At 43.0% G+C, this 24330-nt stretch overlaps 1 protein-coding gene across 5 annotated transcripts in view; it reads left to right on the top strand.

Moving 5' to 3' along the window:
* The window catches only part of mib1 (MIB E3 ubiquitin protein ligase 1), a 49168-nt gene that overhangs the window by 2341 nt on the left and 22497 nt on the right, over positions 1-24330 (top strand). For all 5 annotated transcript variants that reach the window (XM_086204015.1, XM_086204016.1, XM_086204017.1 and 2 more), the window contains exons 4-13: positions 1689-1818; positions 3868-3972; positions 5654-5720; positions 6213-6417; positions 7629-7812; positions 9055-9199; positions 9287-9420; positions 10111-10218; positions 10375-10572; positions 10743-10894. In XM_086204015.1, coding sequence (XP_086060141.1) covers positions 1689-1818; positions 3868-3972; positions 5654-5720; positions 6213-6417; positions 7629-7812; positions 9055-9199; positions 9287-9420; positions 10111-10218; positions 10375-10572; positions 10743-10894 — 1428 coding nt within the window. The remainder of the gene's footprint in view (positions 1-1688; positions 1819-3867; positions 3973-5653; positions 5721-6212; positions 6418-7628; positions 7813-9054; positions 9200-9286; positions 9421-10110; positions 10219-10374; positions 10573-10742; positions 10895-24330) is intronic.

Consider the following 24330-nt stretch of genomic DNA (forward strand, 5'->3'; position numbering starts at 1 on the left):
TACGGTCAAATACTGATACTGTTTTACTCTTTTTAATCACAGGTGTGCGCTAATGTTGATGTTTAACCCCACTTTTCTATCAAATCAGTGCTTACCTAAATGTCCTCTTATTAAACGTAATTTAAAGAGGACATTTCCCATCAGTAGTACCGAGAACATGGATTTTGTGCACAATGGAATCCAACCCACATGACAAACTGTGAAACATGCATGAATAATTACATCCATCGTTCTAGTACCCTCCATTCAGGGCATGTTTGTACTTAAACTCAATAGATGTTTCTCTGCTAGTACTTAACATGTGGCAACTCATTTTGTTTTTCAGTTATTCCTTAACTTTTAAGGTCAAAAAAAACAAAAAAAAAACAACCCTACCTCTCACTGCTTTGTCCCAACAAATTTCCAATGGAAAATCCTCTCAGGTGTGGTGAGTGTGCGTGAAGTGGAATCATTGTTGGGTATTAATTCTTGTGCAGACAAGTTTAAGTCAAATTGCCTAGGTATTACCTTTTTCATCCATCCGCAAACACACACACACACACACACACACACATAAAGATAAAAGAAGTTCATGTGTTGTTGGAATAACAAGAAAACTGACATAATTTGAAGTTTCAATTGTGTGCACCCCTGTAAAATTCCTCAGCTTACATGATTGATGGTGTTGCACAAGTCAGTACGGTGCTGATACTTTGTCTAGTTCAAGTCCATTTGAACCAAACAGCCGTAGTTCAGTTGAGGAACACATGGCCCAACAGCTGCCAGCCTTTTCAATGGAGTATGGCTTCATTCCCCAAAGACGGCCCTTGCATAATACACAATGGGTGCTGAAGGTCTCCCCAGCTCACGCCACTCCACCAGCACCGTGGGGTGTTTTGTTACACCACATTAGGTTCTTTGACTAACTGCTGAAGAGGGCGTGGTTAGAGACCACGTTTGCATTGGTTAGACCCACAATGTCCATATGCTGTGCCTACCATCGGCGTGCTGTTTGAGGATTAGCTTGATACGTTACCTGCCTTTTTCATTTTTGCTAGACTTGTTGGACTGCAGTTCACGGCATCATTGTTGATTCTGAATGTCAAGAATGTGCATTTGACTACTTAACCACTAGCTGTGCATTTGCAGGGCCATGATTGTTGGGTGTAGATGAAAGGGGAAGGAATTTGACAGTGAGATGGAAGTGCAGGGCGATTACAGTAATTACTGTCATTCGTAATGTTACGACTTAACACCTGACACAGACTTACACTGCAAAAGAACAGCTAAGATGGGGTTGTTAAAGGCAGTAGGGAAAGGGAAAATGTTGACCATTAGATGTAGAAAAAGCTTGGTCACAATTCATACGTGTGTTCCTTGTCTTATATATTCTGGTGCTGTGCTTCAACACACATAATAAGGATTGCCAGGGAGTACATGGCTGATACATGGCAGCAAATTAGATGCCGCTGTTCTGGGCAAACGATTTTCCAGTTTGCCGAATGTAATTTACACAAGTGATTCCACAGCATCTGGAATCTATTTAAATCTTATTAATCTTAAAAAGGTTTGTGTCTTGGGGCAGAGCTGAAGCTATATTAGATTTGCTCCATGTAAAGAGCGCCCCTGTAAACGTCTGACTGTGTCACTTGAGTGATTAAAGCTGAGCTGTAAATGAAAAAAACGCTTGTGTTCTTCCGCCTGAGCAGAGTGCTTCTGGAGTCACGCCGCAAGTCGAAGAAGATCACAGCCAGAGGGATCTTCACTGGTGGCCGGGTGGTGAGAGGAGTGGACTGGCAGTGGGAGGACCAGGATGGAGGCAATGGGAGGAGAGGGAAGGTACGTTACCACGGTGCTCCAGGCTGTCAGCCTCATAGCACTGGCACACAAAACTAATCCGCACCATTTTTTTTATATCCTCTTCCACTTTAACTATATGTCTGATGAATGCTTTGGGATTACTTTTCATATATTTATATTAATGTAAACTTTATACATTTTAGGACAATGTATTGAATTTGGTAAAACCCAGCATTTTATTCCATTGTCCCTGATTTGTATCTGCCACTCTACTATTGACCTATCACTCACGTTTTGAAGGAACAGAGAGCTGATATGTGAAAAACAATATTTCAGAAGGTCAAAAATTTTATTGTACCAAATTGTAATTAATTGCACTATCAAAATGATTATAGGAACATATTAAATTTGTCATGGTAAAAAAAAAAAAATTTCCCAGTTTCCTTCGGCTAATTACTCCTATGTGAGGCTGTGAGCAGATTTCCTTGCTGCAGGTTCTACCGGGGTTAAATATGTCATTAAAAAGTAATACAGTCTCAGGTAAGGTTTCATTTTTTTAGTCATATTTAAATGTGTACTGTAACTGTGCCGTGAAGTGCTTGTATTTTGACTCTAGTCCAAACCTCCGAGTATTCAATTTAAGAGTCCCCCTGGGCAAGTTAAGACTTCATTTTGCTGTATTATTTAATGGCACATCTCATTACAGTTTTATGATGCTGTAAGCAATATTCTCTGCTGAAAACTGTTGTTACATCTCCCGCAGCTCAGATGTTCTGTTAGTTTAGCCAGAATATTAACTAGGCCCATTAATCAGTTACCTCTGGAAGGGGCCTGAAAATAATTAAATGTCTGTATTGACTTAAGGAACAGCTTTTAATTAAAGACTTAATTTTCTACTCTGTAGTTCTTCGCTTTGACACATTCTCAATCTCACAAAAGTATTGGGCCGCTTATGATGTCGAGAACTTTTGTTTTAATTTCTTTTCTTTTTTTTTTTGTGAACATCCTGACCTTATCTTCACATTTGAATAGATTTTTTTCTGTCCCTCCATTCATAGCTCATTGCTTATTTATGCTTGTCGTAATTTAACGACGGTGAGCTGGTACTCACCTCAGGCAGTCGGGCACAGCATGGCTCGTAGTGTATTACAGTAAATAGCACCCAAAGAAAGGCCTCAGTGGAAATGTTGTGGCAGGAAAGTTTGACTTGTCGGTCAGAGATCGACTCCCTCTGACATGTGTTTTGTGAGTTTGCATGCCAGAGTTGAGTGGTGAAGGGCAGCAGAGGCCAGGATGACAGACTTAATAATACGCTAATGGTGCTCTCCATTTCTGACTACTGATTCTGGGGGAAAAATTCCACATTTAATTCCCTTTCTATATTTAAGAAGAGTCTGAAACCATTTTTGTAATGAAAGTCATGTGTCATAAGTTTACAGTCGTGATGTATTTTCCACTTTCTGTGCCTCTGCAGTGTGGATCAACTACAGCATTTCCTGAAATAAGAGTGGTCTCATATACTGGCTGGGGGCTTGGTTGACTTAAACAAATAAAAGCTAGCCCCTGCTTACAGGCTTGGGGGAAAAACCAAGACTGTGGGAAACATAAGTCGACAGAGTTCTAATGGAATTCTACCTCCAACTAACAAAAACCTTGACATTTGAGGCCCCAGCAATGACTATACGTTGGTTAGTTACTGGTTAATGGCACTCACCTACTATCAACTATTGGGGGGAAGAAAAAAAAGGAATTCCAACTTTCTTTGGAAGTGAGCTCACAGTAGACAGAACGTCCTGTAGGACATCCAACTGAAACTCTGAACATGAAGGAGCAGGTTGTGCCACACCCGAGACCCTCAACCAGAGGAACCCTGGCTGAAATTTCTGTTTGCGTCTGTTGACATCTTCCTCCACATGACCTTCCACTGGAGGGTAACGAGTGAAAAAGGGGGAGAAATAACAATTCCAATCTCTTCAAATCATTGACGTCTTACATGGTGGTGGAAACATCTAGTGTTAAACATAAAACTGTGTGTTTTGAACGCGTCGCTTCTGTTTTCCACATCTTGTCCCTCCTCTTCCTCCACAGGTGACAGAGATTCAGGATTGGAGCGCAGCCAGCCCACACAGCGCTGCCTATGTACTGTGGGATAATGGGGCCAAGAACCTGTACCGAGTTGGTTTTGAGGGAATGGTGAGAAAACATCCAGTCTGAGACCCTCACACACACGCACACACACGCTCACACACAAGTCCCTCAAAAGATCAGCTGTCAGGTGGCTTTTGTGTTTGACTGCGGGGCAGAGGCTCTCTCTGTGGCTGCCAGGCCTTTGTTTGTGCCACGCAGCTGGAAGGGGAAAAGATCTGCATGATAAAGACAATCTGCTTTTCCTGCTTTATAGCGGGGAGAGAGTGAACATGGAGGTCAACTTCGGAGGAGAAGGGGGGCACTCTCTCGGGTGGCTGCGGGTGCAGCTCCACACGCGTCTCAAATGAAAAGCATCTGTCTCATTTGTGGAGACTGCCATTGCCTTTTTATGAAGGAGGCCAATCGGGCTTCTTGGTTGCGTAACAGATTTGTCTTTTGTTATTCAAATGAAATAGATTGGGAAGAAGGTGAATGACATCTGTTTCTGCATTAGATCAATTTTGGTAGACCGCCCACGTATACATTTTAATCAGCCTTTTTATTAAGATAGCAGGCTAATGCTGCAAACAAATACAGAGCGGAGGAATGCTGCTAAGGGTATGTGAGGCCAACATCGCTTCCTGTTTTGCAGTGCCTGATCCACTGCACACATCTTAATATCAAGCATTCAGACTGGATACACTACGACAGACTCGAGTTCATAATTTGAAACTCAAGGAGTATTCCTTCACATGCATATGAACCACTTAAGCAGCAAGAGTTAAAATGAAAACCAATAGCTAGTGAGGTCCTGGGTCCATGAAAACAAGCATTAGATGCTGCAGCAGCAGCACAAACTGTCCTGATGGCATTGGGAAAATACCAAAAAACAGGTTTTATTATAACTTTTAGGTAGCTAAGAATATTTGAGGCATTCATCACACTTGCAGTTCCCATATAAACAGGTGGAACATTTTTATGCACATCTGAAAAGTGCAAAATTACCGCAGCCTACTGTGTGCTGCAGAAATTTGCAATTAAACTAACCACAGATGTACTATTGAAAGCCGAGAGTGACTCATTTAACATTTTTTTTTAACATTGTGGCTCACTTTTTTCCAAGTAATGCAGTAACCGCAGGAAGCAGTTTTTTGTTGCCCTTAGGTGGTGGTTTTCTTTCCTTTTCTCTTAGGTAACCTGTTAAACGGTACGTTTGTTTGTGGTTTTCACGCGGTGCCCAGTTCATTGTTCTTCATACGGGTATAGTCGGGCGTCTCCTCACAGCAATCAGTGCCTGGCATGAGCTTCCAAATTAAGGTCAAATGTGATTCATCAACAATGCATGTGGGGAACAACGGATTCAGTTGCCATTGTGAATCCCATGAGCAAAGCTCTCTCTATGATCCTTTAATCACACTGTGTAAGAACAAATCCAATAGTAAAATAAGAAAACACTCATGCTTGAGGACCGAGGATCTCTGCCCTTTTAACGCCGCCTCAGCGGTTGCGCATCTGAGTCATCACAAATGATGTGACACTTTTTTTCTCTGTAGCAACGTTTCATTGTCCTGCCCCATCCCCAGGGCGCTGATATTGTTAGTATTCCAGGGAAATACACAGCCACTGCAGCTAGAAGTGTGTAAATTCTCAGTTTCATTATTGGCAATGGTGCCCCCCCCCCCCCCCCGACGACTCTAAATGAAATATCTGAGACCATCACTCTTTTTTTTTTTTCCCCCCCTCACAGTCGGATCTGAAATGTGTTCAGGATGCCAAAGGAGGTTCATTTTACAGAGACCACTGTCCTGTGTTAGGTAAGTAAGCCAGTGGTCTGTGTCCACCCTCATTATTGCACCAATTCTCTCACCTATGGTTGTGGTGCAGTGAATTCAAGGACATTCAGGGAGCTTCAGTTCTAGTTAATTATACATGACCACTAGATGGCAGCACCACATCATCAGTTGGCTATCAAAAGCAGGTAACAGGCTCTGTGTCACTCAGAATGAATTAGCCTGAGTTTTAAGTCCCTTTTTAATTAATTTTGATGGTATAATCATTCATGAGAAGGATCGCTCTTGATGGTATTACTCACAGAGAGCTTAAACTTTGTTTTTTGTAACCATGAATTTAGTCAAATCAATGTTTTATCACATCTTACTCCTTATGTTGGTTTTTTTTTATTTCAAAAACTGCTCCCCCGTTGATATCTGCATATGTCTGTCACGCTCTAAATCATGTTACACACAATAAATATAATTCTTGATACATTATTCTGAATATTTTATGACCTACCTCTTTCCTCCTAGGTGAACAAAATGGCAACAGAAACCCTGGCGGTCTTCAGATTGGGGACCTGGTCAACATTGACTTAGACCTAGAAATTGTCCAGTCCCTTCAACACGGCCATGGCGGGTGGACAGACGGCATGTTTGAGACTCTCACCACCACCGGCACAGTATGTGGCATTGATGAAGATCACGACATTGTGGTCCAGTATCCTAGTGGGAACAGGTAAGTCCTTATGTGGGTGCAGTTTTTTTTTTCTTTTTCGTAGGATACGCAATATATTTAAAAGGGGAGTTCAGGCGATCTGAGTTGTATTTACAGGACTGAAACACACTCCCAGATCACATAATGAGGTTTTCATCGCAGTATATTGCAAATTTCAACAAATTCTCAGATAACCCTTGAAAATACAACTTTGTGCGTTGAAGCGAATCATTTTTTATGTGACTTTTGGGAGGCTGTCTCGCCGCCATCTTGCAGAGCTCCGGGCGCTCATTCCTTATTCATCCAGTCATATCACAGCTTGTATGGAAGTGTAATAATTAAGAAAGCTTTGCTCTCAGAATGGAATGATTGGATATCAGCACGTTTCAGATGTTCTGCCTCCACGTCATCAACCACAGCATCACATACAGCTTTGAATAAAATCACTAAATGGCATTTTTGCAAGTGAAATGCTCTTTTTAATTTCATAATAATGTGACTGAAATGACCCGTCCAAAACATGATTGCAAAAGCTGTTTACATCTCTGGAAAAATGTTAAAAACCACCACAGGAAGGCGGAAGAAATCTGATGAGAAATTGAGGGTAATAATCTGAATCATAATTCATTTCCGCTCCCATGTCTAAAGTAATACTTCAAACTACACATAAACGGCCTCATTTTTTTTAGTAGGTTATACGCAAATGTGATCTGGACCACATTGAAGGACCGCCTACTCATTTGCATTCATCTTCTTGGGCAAAAGTGTGTACTAATTCAGGCAGCAGCTGCGTCATATTATTTCACAACCTCTGAAATTTTTGAAGAACCCACAGAGGTATATTATGAGTGCGTCAACCATCTGGGATGATTTGGTTTGCCCGGAACACACCAAACAATAGATCCAGTCTTTATGGTTTTGATTTCCCTCTTTTATTTTATCACAGATGTAAACACAGGAAGTGTATCACTCCTGCTGGTTAAAAACAACAATTCATTTGGACATTGCAAGTGCAAATCATGTTGAGTGGGAAATTGAGCTCTGATCACGAGCAGTCACTCGAGACGCATGAGGAGATGCAGTCTAACATTCAGCGTGATGTAATTAGAGCTGGACACTTATTGATATATTTACTCAGCGTGAACTCTCAGAATCAATAGTTACTCAAACGTCGTGTATGAATTTATGAATAAGTCACTATTTTTAGCATGCATCAATTATTGTATCCGCAGGTGGACATTCAACCCAGCAGTGCTGACCAAAGCCAATGTGGTACGCAGTGGTGAAGTGGCAGCCGGGGCAGAGGGAGGCAGTTCCCAGTTCCTAGTGGGAGATCTGGTCCAGATTTGTTATGACATCGACCGCATCAAGCTGCTACAAAGAGGCCATGGAGAGTGGGCTGAGGCCATGCTGCCTGTAAGAGTTCAGAACTGCTAACACTGTTCAGACAGGGCAATAAATGCCTGAATATAAGCTGAAATGATTCAGATATAAGCTGATTTTACTCAGATAAATCAGATTGAAAGTGAGACGTGTGTCTGTTTGGGTTCATCTCATTTAAGTATGAAATGAAACCATCCACTGGACTGTAACTGTGAAGGTGAAGACCACTTATGTTGTTAAAGCCTCTCAGATGAGAAGCAAACATCTTATCTAAATTGCACTCCCGTTTTATTTCAACTTGACTAGACAAGTTGACTTTGGACACTGATCTACTGATATTGCCACAAGTCAGTGGGTTGTATTTTTTCTTTCAATGACTTTAGTAAGAAACATAACATCCGTATGCAAAAGCTGTTACAAATTAGTCTCAGTGCATCTAATGGCCTGCGTAATTTCCCCCTCATACTTGGCAGTGCCACTCCTTTATTTCCTCTTATAGAAATGTTGCAGTATTATTGATATGCAGATACACTCTCTGGCTGTTTTTACTGCAGATTTTAAACATGTATTAATCTAGTTTTCTGTTGCAACAAGAATTTATTCTTCCCTTATTATGAAATGTATTCATTGCTGCCCTGCACCCCTGAGGTTATGTAATGCCAGTCTACTTCAATATGCCACTTGTCCCTGCCAAACTGGCCCCCCTCGCCGACTAATGAGCCTTTTAAAACCCTGAGAGGGGGTTGTAGCTTTGATCACTAACCACTGCTGTTTGCTGCCTGCTGCTGCTTCTACTGCAGCAGTCCCAGTTATTGATGGCATCCTCCAGGACAGCCCCAGACGGGACTCTGTCTCAAATAGCCTGAACTGAAATGATATTATTGGCTTTGTCCTCTCTTCGTAAGATACATGGATGATGGATAGTTAAGCAAGTGGAAGGTTTTCTCTCCTTTATATCAATTTTCTATGCCATGCGAGTGAATGTTGTCTGAATAATAAGAATTATGCCGTACTGCCTGTGCTTTCTCTCTTTTTTGTTGTTGCAATGAGCCTTCTGTCTGTTCAGTGTAGGACAGTTGCTTAGTTGAAGTGGTATTGTCTCCCCTATATCCTTCCTCTCACCTTTGTTTTTATGTTCTTTCCCACAATCTCTCTCTCTATATCATTCTTTATGGTCTGCCTTTACCACTTACAGACTCTGTTATATAGCACATAGCCCAAAGACGACTACCACTGACCATATTAAAATGAGTTTGTTGCAATACTCATCAACAGACTCTGGGTAAGGTGGGCCGTGTGCAGCAGATCTACTCTGACAGTGACCTGAAGGTTGAGGTTTGTGGAACGTCTTGGACGTACAATCCTGCTGCCGTCACCAAGATCGCCCCCTCTGGGTCTGCCGTCAGCAATGCATCTGGAGGTATATATGAACGCACACTAGCGACGTTGGGCTGTTAGCATGGTCCTGTCTGTTTCTGATTCACTTTTTTTCCACCCGTTTGTCCAGAGCGTCTTTCTCAGTTGCTGAAGAAGCTATTTGAGACACAAGAATCTGGGGACATCAATGAGGAGCTGGTCAAGGCAGCAGCCAATGGAGACCTGGCCAAGGTGGAGGACATTCTAAAGAGACCTGATGTGGATGTAAGTGCTCCAAAATGATTTAGAAGTAAAAGCTGGCTACACACACAGTACGGGGAAGGTCTCTTCGGAAAGGCCTGAGATCCCTCCAGCCCCGCATCCCTCTCAATCCGTAAAGCCTTACCGCAGGGCCCAGAGGAAGCACCAAGGAGCATTGATGTGCAATGCAGCACAGACCTAATTCACTCCCAGGAACAAGTTGAGATCTATAAGCTCCACGCGGTTGAAGCCTGACATAGGCTACAGGCCAGGGGAAACACTCGTTTGCTAGAGGACAGAAGCTGTGAATAGATTATGAGTACTGGTTATGTTTGCTATAGTGCCTTCACAATTGGAGAGCAGGAGAGAGAGAAAGGGAGTCTGTGTGTCAGTGTCAGTGTTGGCCACATGCCCTACTGCCTTTCAGTGGAATTGTTTGCTTAAAGCTGAGCACACTGAGGCTGGCCGAGTGATCTGCCTGCCAGGACAAGAGACGTCTCGAAACTCCCAAAGGAGCCCACATGAATATTTATGCGTTGAGTTTTTGCTGTGCTGCAGTTGGTGATGAAACATGTACGTGTGGCTGTGCATGCAGAAACACATATGAATGCCTCAACACACTCAAAAATCTATTTGTGCGTATAGAGAGCAGTGTATTCACTTGATGTATATCTAAATATGACATTGACATCTGGCTCTTGATGTTTCTTTCAGGTGAATGGGCAGTGCGCTGGACACACTGCTATGCAGGCGGCCAGTCAGAATGGTCACGTGGACGTTCTAAAGCTACTGCTGAAACACAACGTGGACCTCGAGGCTGAGGTTGGTTTGATTTAATAAATAAATAAGTAATAATAATAATAACAATTTTTTGCTCTCAGCAGCTAACATGTTACTTTTCAGCAATTCCTAACTGTCCATTTTAGAATGTTCATGAAAAAAATATGAATCTTCATGCTGGTGTTTTATTGTACTCAGGACAAAGATGGAGACCGAGCAGTGCACCATGCAGCGTTTGGTGATGAGGGCTCTGTCATTGAGGTGCTGCAAAGGGGCGGTGCAGACTTGAATGCCAGGAACAAGAGAAGGCAGACTCCATTACATATAGCTGTCAACAAGGGCCATCTGCAAGTGGTCAAAACCCTGCTGGACTTTGGTTGCCACCCCAGCCTCCAGGTAGCTGTCACTGTGACATTTAGCAGTTGAGAAATGCAACCCAGGAAAACAATGTAGAAAAAGAAGATAAATCACATGTAAAGGCCTGGTTCAGTCAGGTATACAATTATGGTCATACACTTTATTGTTTGACTCAGACAAGCATGTATTAACAGAAGGTTAACTTTTAGGATTCTGAGGGGGACACACCCCTGCACGATGCCATCAGCAAGAAAAGAGATGACATGCTGTCGGTGCTGCTGGAGGCCGGTGCTGACGTCACCATCACCAACAATAACGGGTTCAATGCCTTGCACCATGCAGCTTTGCGAGGAAACCCCAGGTATGAAACACTTTTCTGCTTCCATTAGCCATCGCACCTGTTTGGCACTAGATGCCACCTGCTCAGTGTTTACCTAGCAGATCTGTGAAAGCTCACCCCCCGGGTCTCCATAAATGCCTGCTTTAAACTTTCACTGAAGTCTTGATTAGATCCAGACGGCTTGAATCCTAAAACCCTCATGCCTGATACATTTCACAAACAAAACAATCCTGAGTTAGGTGAAGTAATAGTTTCTTTGATGCATTCTGATCTTTTTGATTCAATATTGAACTAGAATTTGTTTTACGTTCTTGATAATCACACTAATATCTTTGCATTTTAAGAAGGGTACTCTATCAGTTGAACTTGCAGAAGCATTTCCTGAAAATCTCCCTTCGAACAAAAGTTTAAAACAGTTACCAATATAAAGTGAACTGACCACCTTCATGACACAACTTTCCTAATCATATTTAATCCCACAATAAAATTTACCTTGGGAACTTGATTTGGTTTGACATTGATTGAGTTTAAAGGAAGCCTCTATGCTTCATCCATATAGTCTCAAAATTGGCATTAGACTTCCTTTGAAGCCTTGAAAGCATTCGTCTCACGTTGATTTTCTTTCATTAATGTAGCTAATAACCCTTGAAATGCATTTGTTGTTTCTTTTTACCGATGGTCCTTCATTGTATTACGTTGTGACGAGGCTGGCCTGAACCTGCTGGCCCGTGTTCGCCTCGTCCTTGACCGTAGCTATTTCTGTCTTTAGCAGGTTGCTGTGCCTCACATGGGCTTTCTTTCTATTTTGTCTCCCAACCATGAGCATATTGAAGATGAGACAGCTGTCTGGATCAGGTTTATCATCCAGGATCTCTTAAAATTGATGAGCATCGACAGTGTAGGGTTGTAGACGAGAGCCATTTCTTCAAAAGTTGCTTTCCTGGCTGAACACTTGAGGTGTGTTTGAGTGTGTTTGTGGATGAGCTCAGTTGTCCCTGGCTGAATGTCATTCCCCTTCACAGGCATTCATTTCTTTGGCATGAGGACAAATGGAATTGAGGTCAGAAGGCTGTGGAACACCTGCCACCAGCCGGGCCTAGCCCTCCACCTCTGAACACACCAGATTGTCTAATACCAACCTGGTTTCCTGTGTGTTCCACTGATCCATTGATCAACAGATTGACTTAGACGTAAAGAATAATTACAAAAATATCCTACATTAAAACACAAATTAGGGATCAAGAGGTTAATCTTGACATATTGATTCAAGTAAGGAAAGTCAATGTGTCAAGGATTTTTATTCTCTAAAGAGCAAATGATGAAAACAGTATCAGTCATATTTCAAGAATAGTTTATTCGGATAAAACGTTTCCAAAAAGCCTCACATACAGACAGATACAAATTAAAGGAATAAATAAGTAGAATAAAAAATGAACACCATAATGAACGGAACAGTCAGTTAAGGTCCAGTCAATAAATGTATTGATCTGTTAAATCACAACCGGACACATCATATATTTGAGGATCTAGTTTTAACAAATAAAACATCTTGTGGTGAAGCTAATCCAATGCAAGTGAAGTAGAATTACAAAACAACCACCCCCGCCACTTTCCCTTTGTAGCTGTTATGCAATTTTAACTGAAGGAAGTTGACAATTGTAGACACACATTAAGGGGGGGGGGGGGATCAGAAGTCATGTTCAACTGAAAACGGACAGGAGAAATCAGAGGGAGTTCCAAGGACGGCTAGTGGCAGCTGGGTGAAAGTGATCTGTTAACCAACCCCGTGTCTTCCTGCACTTCCTCACAACACACTGTAACAAGGCCGGTTGTTTGATTCTGATTTTATGGGGATGCATTGAGTCAAGTCCGTCTCCCATCTCCTCGCCTCATCTCTGTTCTCGCAATTACGTCAGCAGACTAGGAATTGAACAGTGACTGCATGTTAAATAAACACACAGAGATTCCCAGTCTGATAAGTGAAGCCAATGCAGAAGTGGCATAAACATGTGTTCTTTCTATTGGCCAGCAGGGGGCAACTTCTGTGGCTGCAGAGAGACGTCTGATTCTAAAGAAGCCAGAAGAAATTACCCTACTTTGACTTGAGTTATTACCCCAGTAAACCTTTCCCTAACATTTTTATGCTCTCCAATTTCAAGTCCACTTCATTCCAGCAATATGTTCATTCTGTAAATTATTGTCAAATTTTAGGTTAAACAGAAGGTAAAGCAGGTCGTGCTTTAGGGCGTGGCTGGAGCTGATTGACAGTTCACTCCCGTGGGAGGCTGTCCGTGCCTCATTCAGATCTCGCTCCTCTGTAGCTGCAGTGTCTCATCCAAATATGGTTACGTCAGGTTGCAGAAAAACCAATATGGCTACAGCAGATAGCTCCACATTGTTTAATGTTTCAAAGTTAAACAAAAACTTGTAATGGATACGGAGTAAAATGCTGATCTCTATCAACAATAGCCAGATCATGCACTGCAAAATCTTCAGAAGACCAGTAAACCCTGAGCAGGAAGATGCCAGTGTTTTCATCTGCAGTGTGTGTTTAAACACTCCAGCCGTCCGTTTTTAAAGAGCTACCACAGTGGTGAGCAGACCAGCTCATTGCAGAACTCATTAAGCCTAAAGTTTGAAACAGCTTTTTGTTAATAGTCAATCCCATGGGAACTGCATCAGGCTTGAAAGACATTAAACATTTTACAGTATTCCACAGTGTAACTCCATATTCCCTGTTATTCATTGTTACTCAGTATTTCACCAAATTTAATCAGTTAAACTGTCCTGAGTGTAACTCTGTATTAATCTGAATTTCCCCATACTCAGTATTCAGCCTCAGATCGGTATTCATTATGACTCATTATTTAGTTTTTGACACTTTAGTCCATCACAATCAAATTACTCCTCCTCATAACTACTTCCCACCGAGTCCCGAGTACCATCAGCGAGGGTATTCTCTTAAAATTCACTATCCTAAGTTCACCCAGCAGTTTTAGGACATCAGCCTTCTTTGCATCCTTGACACACTTTTACCTTGACAGCTGGCGAATGTTTGCTGGAGTACACTATTTTTATATCAGGGCCCCGGTTGTGTCTATGTGTTGATTCCATGGGTACACATTCTGCCCCCTTGCCAATGAAGAAACAAAGATATATGTCGCCCTCTGTAGTCCGGCCATTTACTTTTATTTCACGCTCGAGCTGCTGTAATATCAGAGAGACAGTCCACAAGTCCTAAAGCCCTCTGAAATCACTCCCCAGGTTGAAGTTAAACAACCTTGCCCTGGTATGCTTTTAGTGGGGAGGCAGTTGTTTCAATAGAGTACTTAGAGGAATTTCTATCACATTTCTAGAAAAAAAAAGTACCCTTGATGTGTGTCATTAAGAAGTGCTTGCAGTGGGTAACTTGACTAGAGACCTCTCAGATGAAGGATACGCCATGAAAAATCCCTCTGGTTCATGATTGATAAGAGCTCTATGATTTCTTTCATGCAGAATCACAGAATTTGTCAAAATGTGGTTGCATGTGGGTGCAGCGCTGAAGCTTTTTTTCTGTTAAGTCACTATTGAGTGTCTTTGGTGACTTGCTGTCTTAAACTTAGTTTTTACTCTAGAAACAATATTTAAAAGTATTTATTGATTATATAGTCATTAAGTGGATGGATAAATGTTGAGAACTTTATTGATTGCGTCGTTGAAATTGTAGAAATCCGCCACATGATAAATGCAGAAAACTTGAAAGGGAAAATAATTTGGTAAGACATTAAACTGAATCAGGGGAAAAATTAATATGATTTCATTGGGCTCTAATTCATGTTGTGATTGCTTCCTCCTTGTAACTTTGAGAATTGACTGTTTGTCCTGGTGTTTGGAATTGAGCCACAGCACAGAATGTTCTGGCATACATGGCTTAAACAAATCAAATCGATAACCTCTCAATGCAGAACAACTCCTGTAAAATACACAGAAACTGACTTCTGCACTGCCTCTTTCCAAGTGGTCTTATTTACCATGAGTTAACGTCAAACGCTTCTGTGGAGTTCAAGAGGACATGTCATTCCCTCGTGTTAGTTTTATGGCGTGCAATGTGTCCGAGTGCTGGAAGAACAGCAGTGGAAATAAGACGCAGAGGAATAACGCTGGGAGAAACAGATGAATCTTTTAGCTTAGAGTCCTAAATACTGAAACAAATCAACTCATCCTGTAGGGATGTGGGACAGGAGTTTTACTGCATTTCACTGTGTCTTGTACACACACACACACACACACACACACACTCACTACTTCAGAGCATAAATGCATTTCCTCATAAATTAGATGTGGTTGTTAAGTTTAACAATTGCTAGTAAATTGAAAGTGCTAGTATAACCAGTAGTAACGTGTTTGGGAAAGGGTTTTTCACCTCCCCATGTGTGTTTACTGCAGCGTTAGCCTGCGAGGAGAGCCTGGCTCATCTCTGTGTCTTTCCCCCAGGCTGCTTGAAGCCAGTACCTGCTAGAATACTGTAAACAATACGATTAATAGCCCATGACTCATAAACAGGCTCCAAACAAGCCCTGCAGTGGCGTTTTGTATGCCTTTACATGTGGCTTCCTCGTAATATTGTCTCGCTCTTTAACATAGTGCTCATCTTTCTTTTAATTTGGCAACATCCAGGCCAACTCCATGTGATATGGTAATCGCTTAACCTGAGGACATGAGGGCTCGGCAGACAAGTATTCCCGATACAGCAGTTGACTGTGTGAGAACTGATAAGTGGTAATATTGTAGCAGGGAACACAAGTGAACTACCATTAATCAGATTAGGATTTTCTTTCTTCCTGTGGTGCATATTCAAGTGTTGGTGTGTGTGCGTGCATGTGTGTGTTTGTGTTGTAGTTGGTATATTTTTAGAGCTTAACATCACATATAACATCGGATATGGTGGCCTGAAGTACATAATTGTTCCAAATTTATTTTCTAACATTTTAGCAGATAATTTAATGTGGACTGTCCTCTTGCTCTGTTGTATCTTGCTAACTTTACAGGACTCCCACTGTTCTAGAGTGCGTCCTCTCTATTTTCCCTGAGAGATGACTTGAGTGTGAACGCAGTGATGTCAGGGGTCAGAAATCTTTGGGTTGGAATTCTGACTTCGAAGCGATAGAACGAAAACACCAAGTTCAGGAGAAACCTTGAAACCCAGTGTAATTTATAGACTTACACACCTGCATCCAGTTTGAGAAGTTCGACAATGGACAGGTTTTAGGTCAATTTTGGAATGCATTTTTACTTGGGATTTATGTGAGATTGGATCGGTTTGACATAGCTTGAAGAGATACTCAAATTAGCAGCAGAGAGTAAATTATGCTGGGGAGAATAGCAAAGGAGGGAGTGCAGGGGGAGTTTAGTATATCTGCTTGCCTGCTCTGCAGTAACAGCGAGTGAACGCGTGATACTCTGACTGTTTGCTAATGGCATGCTTCTGTCATCTGTGCGTTCAGCTTTTGTCCTCTAGAGCTTCTGCCTCTCATTTACCCGAGCTTGTCCGACATCACTGCAGCTGGCTTCATGGGAAAGAGGCCAAGAAGTTTGTGTGTGCGACGTGTGTATTGTCAAACTAAACTTTATTTAGCCTCTTATTAATTTCCTGCTCTCTCATCTTTCTATTTCTTCTTCAGATCTCTTTACATTTTCATTATAAGCCTGCTGAGCTGCATTAGTGTCCTTGTTTTCTTTAGCATAATGTGATCCCACCTACATCGTAATTGACTGTTAGCATCCAGTGACACTCAGTTAAGGAGGTGTCTTAGCAAGACAGGCGTACATTCTCACGCAGCCATGTGAGTGCTGTGGTTCTGAAATAGTGCACACTGCATGTCTACCCCCTGCTATTTTTGAAACAGCCACTGATAGTGTGGTCAGAATACCAATTTCCTTCAATGCAGAGAGGCAGCACTCAGTCAGGAAAGGGGACTGTACAAAAAAAAAAGTTGAGCTTAGAGAGGGTACTTTATTAGTTAAAATGACATTTTCATTGAACATTACAATCACTAGATGCTCCAGGAATACCTTAAGCAGGTCATCACGTTGATGGCATCACATCAGTAGTCCCAAGTAGTCATCAAAGCATAGCTACAGCTGGTTGAAGGGGACCAAATCCATTCAAGAGGTGATTTGGTTCCATTTTACCAGCTTTAGCAAAGCATTGTGGATTCTCTGTTTCAGTGGCAAATTGAGAAATGGCCTTGTAGATGACCCCCCCCCCCCCCATTGTGTCCAACAGAACCATCACACAGTGTCCACCCCCACAACTGAAAACGGACTTGAACATTATGTCATTTTCTCATGCTTCCTCCCTCGCCTGTTCAGCTTCACCCACTCAGTGTGACACTCAGGTACATTTAGAACACCACAACTCATTTACCACCACCGTAACGCATAGGTACAGTTGATCACTCTTACTGAACTTTCTCCTTTACTGCCTCCCAGGCTGACTATTTATCCCCCATGCCATCTTTTTTTTTTTAAGTTTTATTCCTGCCCCCTCCCAGAGAGTGAGAAAAATTGTTCCCTGAGAAAAGGATAATAATAATCTGTGGCAGTGCACTTGAGTCAAATGTCCTGGAGTCATGAAGCAATTACAGGCTCTGACAGATGGGCCCTGCTGCAAGCGTGCTGCCGCCCCGGTCACTTAGACGGCCAACAGACAAATGCAGAAGTATAACCACGCACACACACACACACACACACACACACACACACACACACACACTGGTACTCCTCCACCAGCACTCTGGGGTGTCAAATCACAACATTAATTTAAACCACTCATTTAAGGCCTAGAAACTGATTTGTAGTGTTTGAACAGCGACCAAGGGAAGATTATTTTATGTCTTTTTCATGGCTGGGCTGAGCTACTGTTGTACAATATTCAAAGTTTTTTTTCTACTAAAATCCCTTCCTCTGCTTCTAATCTGAAAATGATCACAGCATCACCAACATGAGAGCTTTGTTTTTGTGGGTGCCCTCCAAACATGCTGTCATTTCCTAGAGCTTGTGGTTATTGAGGTTAATCACGAGATCAGCTAACTATTAAGCAACGTCAAACAGAATTTTCCCTGTTAAAAGCATTGTTTTTCCTTTTTTGAAACTCGCCGTTGCTGCATTTTTTATGATTTTTGCTGCACAACTTCCAACCGAACTCCTAAAGGTATTGTGAAGATCATTGCATTTTTTTATCAGGTGTTTGAGGCTTTCATTTCTTTCTTATTAATCATAATAATTCTTACTTTTATAAGGGGGAATGTGGAACATAGTCAGCTGTTATAATTATTGACTTTTCCTCTGCCACGGCACGAATGAGTTTCTCAAAGTGGCCAACGACAGCTGAGGGATACACAGCACTGCTTGTAGACAGGATGGAGGTCACCGTAGGGCCAGCTTGATATGGCACCCAGAGGCAGTTCTATTTGTAACATACACATGCACATTTATGTTTGCTCTCCGACACACACACACACACACACTCTTGCAGTCTCTCTCAGTAAGAGTCAGGTGGCCAGGCTGCTCACCTCGTTTAAGGGCCATAACAGGGCAAAAGCAGGGGGGACGACAGGCACCGAGCATTTGATAATGTCAGCATCTGCTGCGTTTGTCACTCAGACAGCAGGTCGTTGCGACTGAGGGCCTTGCTGAAACACGTAGCGCCACCCGTGTACTACTATAAGCCACTGATGGCTTGACAGGAGACTGACACAGAATCATAGAGGGAAAGAAACCTGAAAAGGCTCTTCTACTAAAAATAAAAAAGGGATTCATGTATTTTTGATCTGGACTGTGATGACTGTGCCCTATAAGAACATTTGTGCAATCTAATGTGATCCAACATGACAGCTCAGCCTTTAATTCTTTCTTTAAAAAGAAAATAACCATCAGGTTTTATTGACACTGTGAAAGAGTTTGACTATTGTGATTTCTGTTGCCAGTGCTGTTGAAACGGGCTGCAAAATCTCGAGTGTTTCTTATAGATTGGCCACTTCAAAGACATACATGACAAGAGCAGCATAATACCCTTAATCCACCACTACCACCTGTTGCACCTTGATAATAAATATCAAGTTAAAAACTACTTTTCTGACAGTGTCAACAAAAACAGGAAATTAAGTTTTTTTTTAAAGTGCATTTAATGGCAGAGCTGGATTGTTGAATCGTATGAGATTGTACAGGTGTATCTAATAAAGTGGCTTGATAGTGTAGAAAGTTAGTAGTAAATGTATATTCATTGTTATTGAGCCAGTAATTTCATGACCACTTATCAAATATATTAAGAGCCAAAATATCATATTGCAGAGGCAGTTGATTTTCTTGTGTTAATAGTGTTCTTTTTGTCCATTTCTTGTAAGGGCTTTTTCAAACTGGAGACAAAATGCTGTGAGGGCAAAATACCTGTAGCAAAGCCTTGCATCTACTTTTAAACCTACAGGAGGTTTAAGTGAGATCTAAACTTGTGCTAGAACTGTTGCTAGCCTTGCCTGTGATCCAACACAGGCCTGAGAGGGGATCCATATAGGTGAGAGTGCTAGATATGAATAGCTTGCCATACAAACTGCTCCCCTCCTCCCCTCTGGCTCCATTTCTCTCTGTGCCTCTGTCCATATTCTGTTGCCTTTATTTGTTTGAATCAGTCTACAATTGGAATCAGCTGACAGGCCAGAGTTGACCCTGATCCTGCATTGTCACTTTTTAATGGTCTAATCTGACTGCCATGCAGCCCAGCAAAGCATTTGGCAAGCATAGCAAACGTGAACAATGAGCGCAGGAATCAGGGGAAGGGAGGGGAGCACAGGGCAGCGGGGTTGATGTGATGTGGGGTGGGAGTGTGTGTGTGTGTGTGTGGGGGGGGGGGGGGGGGGTGCGGGTAAGGGCAGCAGCATAAAGGGAGGGCAGTCATAGTTAAACATACAAGATTGTTAACATGGAAGCTGTATGATGCAGCGCTTGGATAGGGCCAGCTTGTGGCAGCAGCATCCTATGTGTCTCTCCAGTTTGCCTCCTCAGCAAGTATTACTTGCTCTTTCAGTTGTGTGTTTCAAAGAAGAAGAAAAAAGAATAACAGCATGCAACAATGGCAGCGTTTTGGTCTGATTTCACCTTGATTGTGTTTCTCATAAGCTGTATGGAACCATGGAAAAGATTATGGTATTAAGGAAGGAGCAGCTCCAGCATAGCACTCACCGTTAGTTGAAATTGGTGCGATATTGCAGCTGGCTGACTTGCAAGGGCAGTAATGCAGTAAAATGATTCAATAATGAAAGGAGGTCCTGTTCATATGGTGATGTCACTCACATTGCCCTTACTTGCCCTCAGTAACTGTTGGTGGCTAAAGCAATTGACTGATCTCTCACTGCTGTAAGAGCAAGCAAAAAACGTGATTGCTATATTTTATGCTAATTTACATAATTATCCAATGAATTGTTGGCATATCTTGGATGAGAGATTTTTATTGGCTAAGTCAGCCAGTTTGAAAAAGCATTGAGCTCCCTACAGCGTTTATTGCTGCAGTGAGATTGCCCAGAGACAGTATAGTTAATGTATGAGCCTTACAACTCACATTCATACTGTTTTCTCCTCTCTTTCTTCATCCATCTCTCTCTACACTCTGCCTCTATTTTCTCTCACAACATGATCACAGCCACATTAACAATCTGCAAAGCACAAGACATATCCTCAGACAGTGCTGCCCAACATCATTTTCCCAGAACGAGGACTTGCACCTCACCAAGAATACATACTTCTTTACATTCCATAGCTATCATATGTTCATATGGGTACATAAAGAAGTATGTGCACCAAGGAGGTAATCGAAGGTATGAAATGTTCTCACCTTTTGCCAAGGCCAGGAAGTTATGAGTAGAACAATTTCCTCACGGTTCTCTCTCCCAAGTATGGTAGTCTGCACTGTAAGGTGACTTTGAGTGTAAATTCAGTTCAACACTCAAGGCTTTCCTTTAGTTGCCATGTAAGGCTGAACAGCCAGTCCCCCCGCCCCTGAACATAACAGAACCTTTGCAGTCCATACCATAGTTGACTGTCCCAGTGACCCCCACTGTCCTCCAGACAACTGGGAGAAACCAGGAGGATCAGGGGGAGGAACATACCTCCCATTCATACAGCAGTTAAAAGGTGGTCTTTTTCTCTTTCCAGGAAAAATGCTGAGGACGTAGATTAAGTGGTTGGACAAAAACTGCAGCAAAGCAGGGAAGGTTTTTCTCCTTGATAGAAAGTCTGTGGTGTAAGGTGCCTCCGTGTGCACCTTGTCTTTTATGATGATCATTTGCTGTGTCCTGGGAGCAGGGTTGCTCCTAACCAGCTCAGTGGCCATACTTAACATTTTTACTTCTCCCCTCCCACTTCTCTTTTAGTCTCTCTCCCTCACCATCATCTCGTTCTCCTCTAACATCACCTCCCCTTCTCTGTGTCGGTCCTCCTTTCCCACCTCTTACTTGTACAGATATATACCCCACTCTCGTCCCTCGTCCCTCTTGTGTCAGCGGCGTCCCCAGTGGCTCGCCGGTGCGCTTGCTGATGTTTGAAAACGAGGGTGATCCAAGTGGAACAGGAAGCTATTGTGAGCAGGATTTGGGCTTTAGGCACAGAGGCAGGCCATAGGTCACATGAAGGCGCTAATGCCGCCTCAGCACTTGTGGATTGGTTGTGGTTATACCCCCCCACCCACCCACCCACCACCAAAACCACTACCAGCCCCCCCCCCTCATTCTCTCGTTCCCTCTCTCTCTAGCTCTAGCTCATCTGCTCCCTGCCACTCTCCCTCATTCTTTCTTTTCCCACACATAAACCTGTTTTTATGGGCATCTTTCACTTATTTTCTCCTCCACCTGTCTGTGTTTACAGTGAAGCCAGCTGCTCCGCTGTAGAAGGGGTGGTACAGATCAATAGCTATTTGCATGATGGTGAGAATTGTTCAGTAGGTCTCTAATGAATCTTTGCCCCAGACCAACACATTCCACAAGTCAACACTGCCCCCCTCTAACCATGCTAAGCTAGCCCGCAGACTGAATGCTGAGGCAATGGGTGTAAAAAATGGATTAGGAGAGACCAGCTTAGGTTTGAGTTTGGAGACTGGGTGGCAGAGAACTGAATAAATAAGAAAAGTGGTGCAATGTTTTTGCAGTGGAGGGGTTTGGAATAGCAATGAGGGGAGGCTGAACTGGAGGTGACAGTTGTTCTCAGCAAAAAGTTAGGGTTGGGCGGTGGATGAGCCGGGTCCTAAAGGTGTGACGTCCTGTTTAGGAAATGTCACAGTCACCCGAGAGGGTGAGCAAGTAGGAGGGAGAGGGATGAAATTCCTTCCTACACACAGCGGAATGGAGATGGGGGAACATGAAGCGGCGAATTAGCCTGCTGGTTGTTGTGTCTGTTCTGCTTTGGGCAATTTCACTGCAGTGCTGTGTGCCCTGCATGCCCTACCTAGCCTATAGCAATCTGTTACAGTTAGTAACCCAGTTACTTCTCTCTCTATCCTAAGTGCTGTGGGTTCAGCCAGTGACACACATCTACTCAGCCAACCATTCCCAAACCCAGTATCCCCTCCCACCCATCCTCACCCTCCTACCCCCCACATCTGTGTTAATATACTTCTCACAGCTGTGTCCTGTCAATCCGCTTTTCCCCCTGTTCATAACTCCTGACCTGCCCGCTTTTCATTATTCTGATGCTTCGTCATCCCTCTGGTCGTCACATTCAATTTTTCTGCCCCAATCAGTCAACCTTGGACTTCAAATTTGCGGCATGTCCTCAAAACTTACCTCCCATCAATTAAGAATGGCCGTGACCCCCTGCCCCTCAATTTAATTGAAAAGTGATCAGTTAATAAAAAAACAAAAAACAAAGCCATACTTAAGAAAAAAGGACAAAAGTAAAAGAAAAAAAGTCCCAGTAATTATAGTATCCATAGTAACGTTGTGTCGAAAAGATCTCAGACGCAGTGGGCAAATTGTGCATAAGGGGATGTCTCTCCACACCAGTGCAGGTTTGAGTTAACGAGTCCGTCATTAGATAGCAGCAGGGCTGCAACCATGAAGTCTAATGAGCCAAAGAGCTCTGCTGCTGCAGCATGTCCGGCCAGTGCCAGGAACAGAGAGAGGGAGAGAGCAAGACAAGGGAAGGAGAGAGGGAGGGAAGGAGAAAGAACAAGATGAGAGAGAGATTGTGTGGAGAGTGCAAAAAGGGCTAAAATCCATGTGGACCATAGCAACTCCCCAGCCTCCCTTTTCCCTGTGCCAGCTCCTCCTGCATCCTCTTCCTCTCCATACTTTTTCCTTTTATAAAGCCTTCATGTCTTCTAAGACACAAGAACCAAAAAAGGGGTTCTCTGGTTAAGTTCTGTCCCAGTGCTGCTGCAGAACACTCCATTCTACTCCCCCTTTCGACTATGCGACTCACAGGCAAACCATGCGGTTAATAACTGATAGCATCCGAAGAAGAGAGAGGGAAGAGACAGGACACGAGACGTCAAGGCCTGTCAGAGGTAAACTCCGTCCAAAAGCGAAGGAAGGGCATATATTACCTGCCAGATCAGTTTCTTATCTGGGCTGCTCCTCCTCTCGTCCCTTCTTCTCCTCCTCTTCCTGTAGTGAAGAGAGCCATAATGACCTAGAGAGCGCTCCAGCTGCTGCAGCCATCGTGTGTGCCGGGTGCACGCCTGACTCGCTGAATCAGCTTCTATGATTGGGGGGGTGGAGGGAGGCAGGGGAGGGTGGTGGCGAGTGCCAGAGTCAGGGAGGGGAGGAGGAGGAAAGGAGAGAAAGCGGGCATACATACACACACTTGTGCGCACATTCCCACACAAACAAAAGTCATACCTTTTTGAAGAGGAATACGTAGAGCTGACATGAAGCGCTGCCATTTAAAAAGGGGGGGGGGGCAGGGAGAGAAGGAGGGGTGAAAAATCTGCAGCGCTCTCCTCTCCATCATTCTAAGGAAGAGAGCTGGGAGGATGCCCTGGTCGGTGGAGGAGGCTGAAAGTGTACCAACCACACTTCCTTTTTCTTATTCCATCGACACACAGGCAGCCCCAGAGCTTTATCTTCTTCCTAAAATACACTTTTTATCACTCAGTGGAACTTTGTACAGTAGCTAAGAAGCAGGAGTTTTCTGAATTTTTGAGAGGTGAATTGTAATGGGCGTTTAAAAAAAATGGGGAAAAAAGAGGTTGCTGTGCCTCTGCGGTAGAGACAGCATCCATCCAATTTGATCGAGACAGGGGATAGTGCAATATCTTTTTTTTTATGTGTTTGGTGGTTTATTTTTTTAGGATTTTTTTTTTTTCACTCATGTGATCTGCATCCTTGATATTGCATCTCAAGCGTCAGCCTTTATCCTGGAAAAAGTCAAATAGAGATGCTGCTCGGACTCAGAGGACAGAGACCACAGGAGGACCACAGTGGCAGCAA

The sequence above is a fragment of the Aulostomus chinensis genome, chromosome 5 (genome assembly GCF_037954235.1).
Source record: "Aulostomus chinensis isolate RoL2024-O1b breed Wild chromosome 5, RoL_Achi_v1.0, whole genome shotgun sequence".
In the NCBI taxonomy this organism is placed as follows: domain Eukaryota; kingdom Metazoa; phylum Chordata; class Actinopteri; order Syngnathiformes; family Aulostomidae; genus Aulostomus; species Aulostomus chinensis.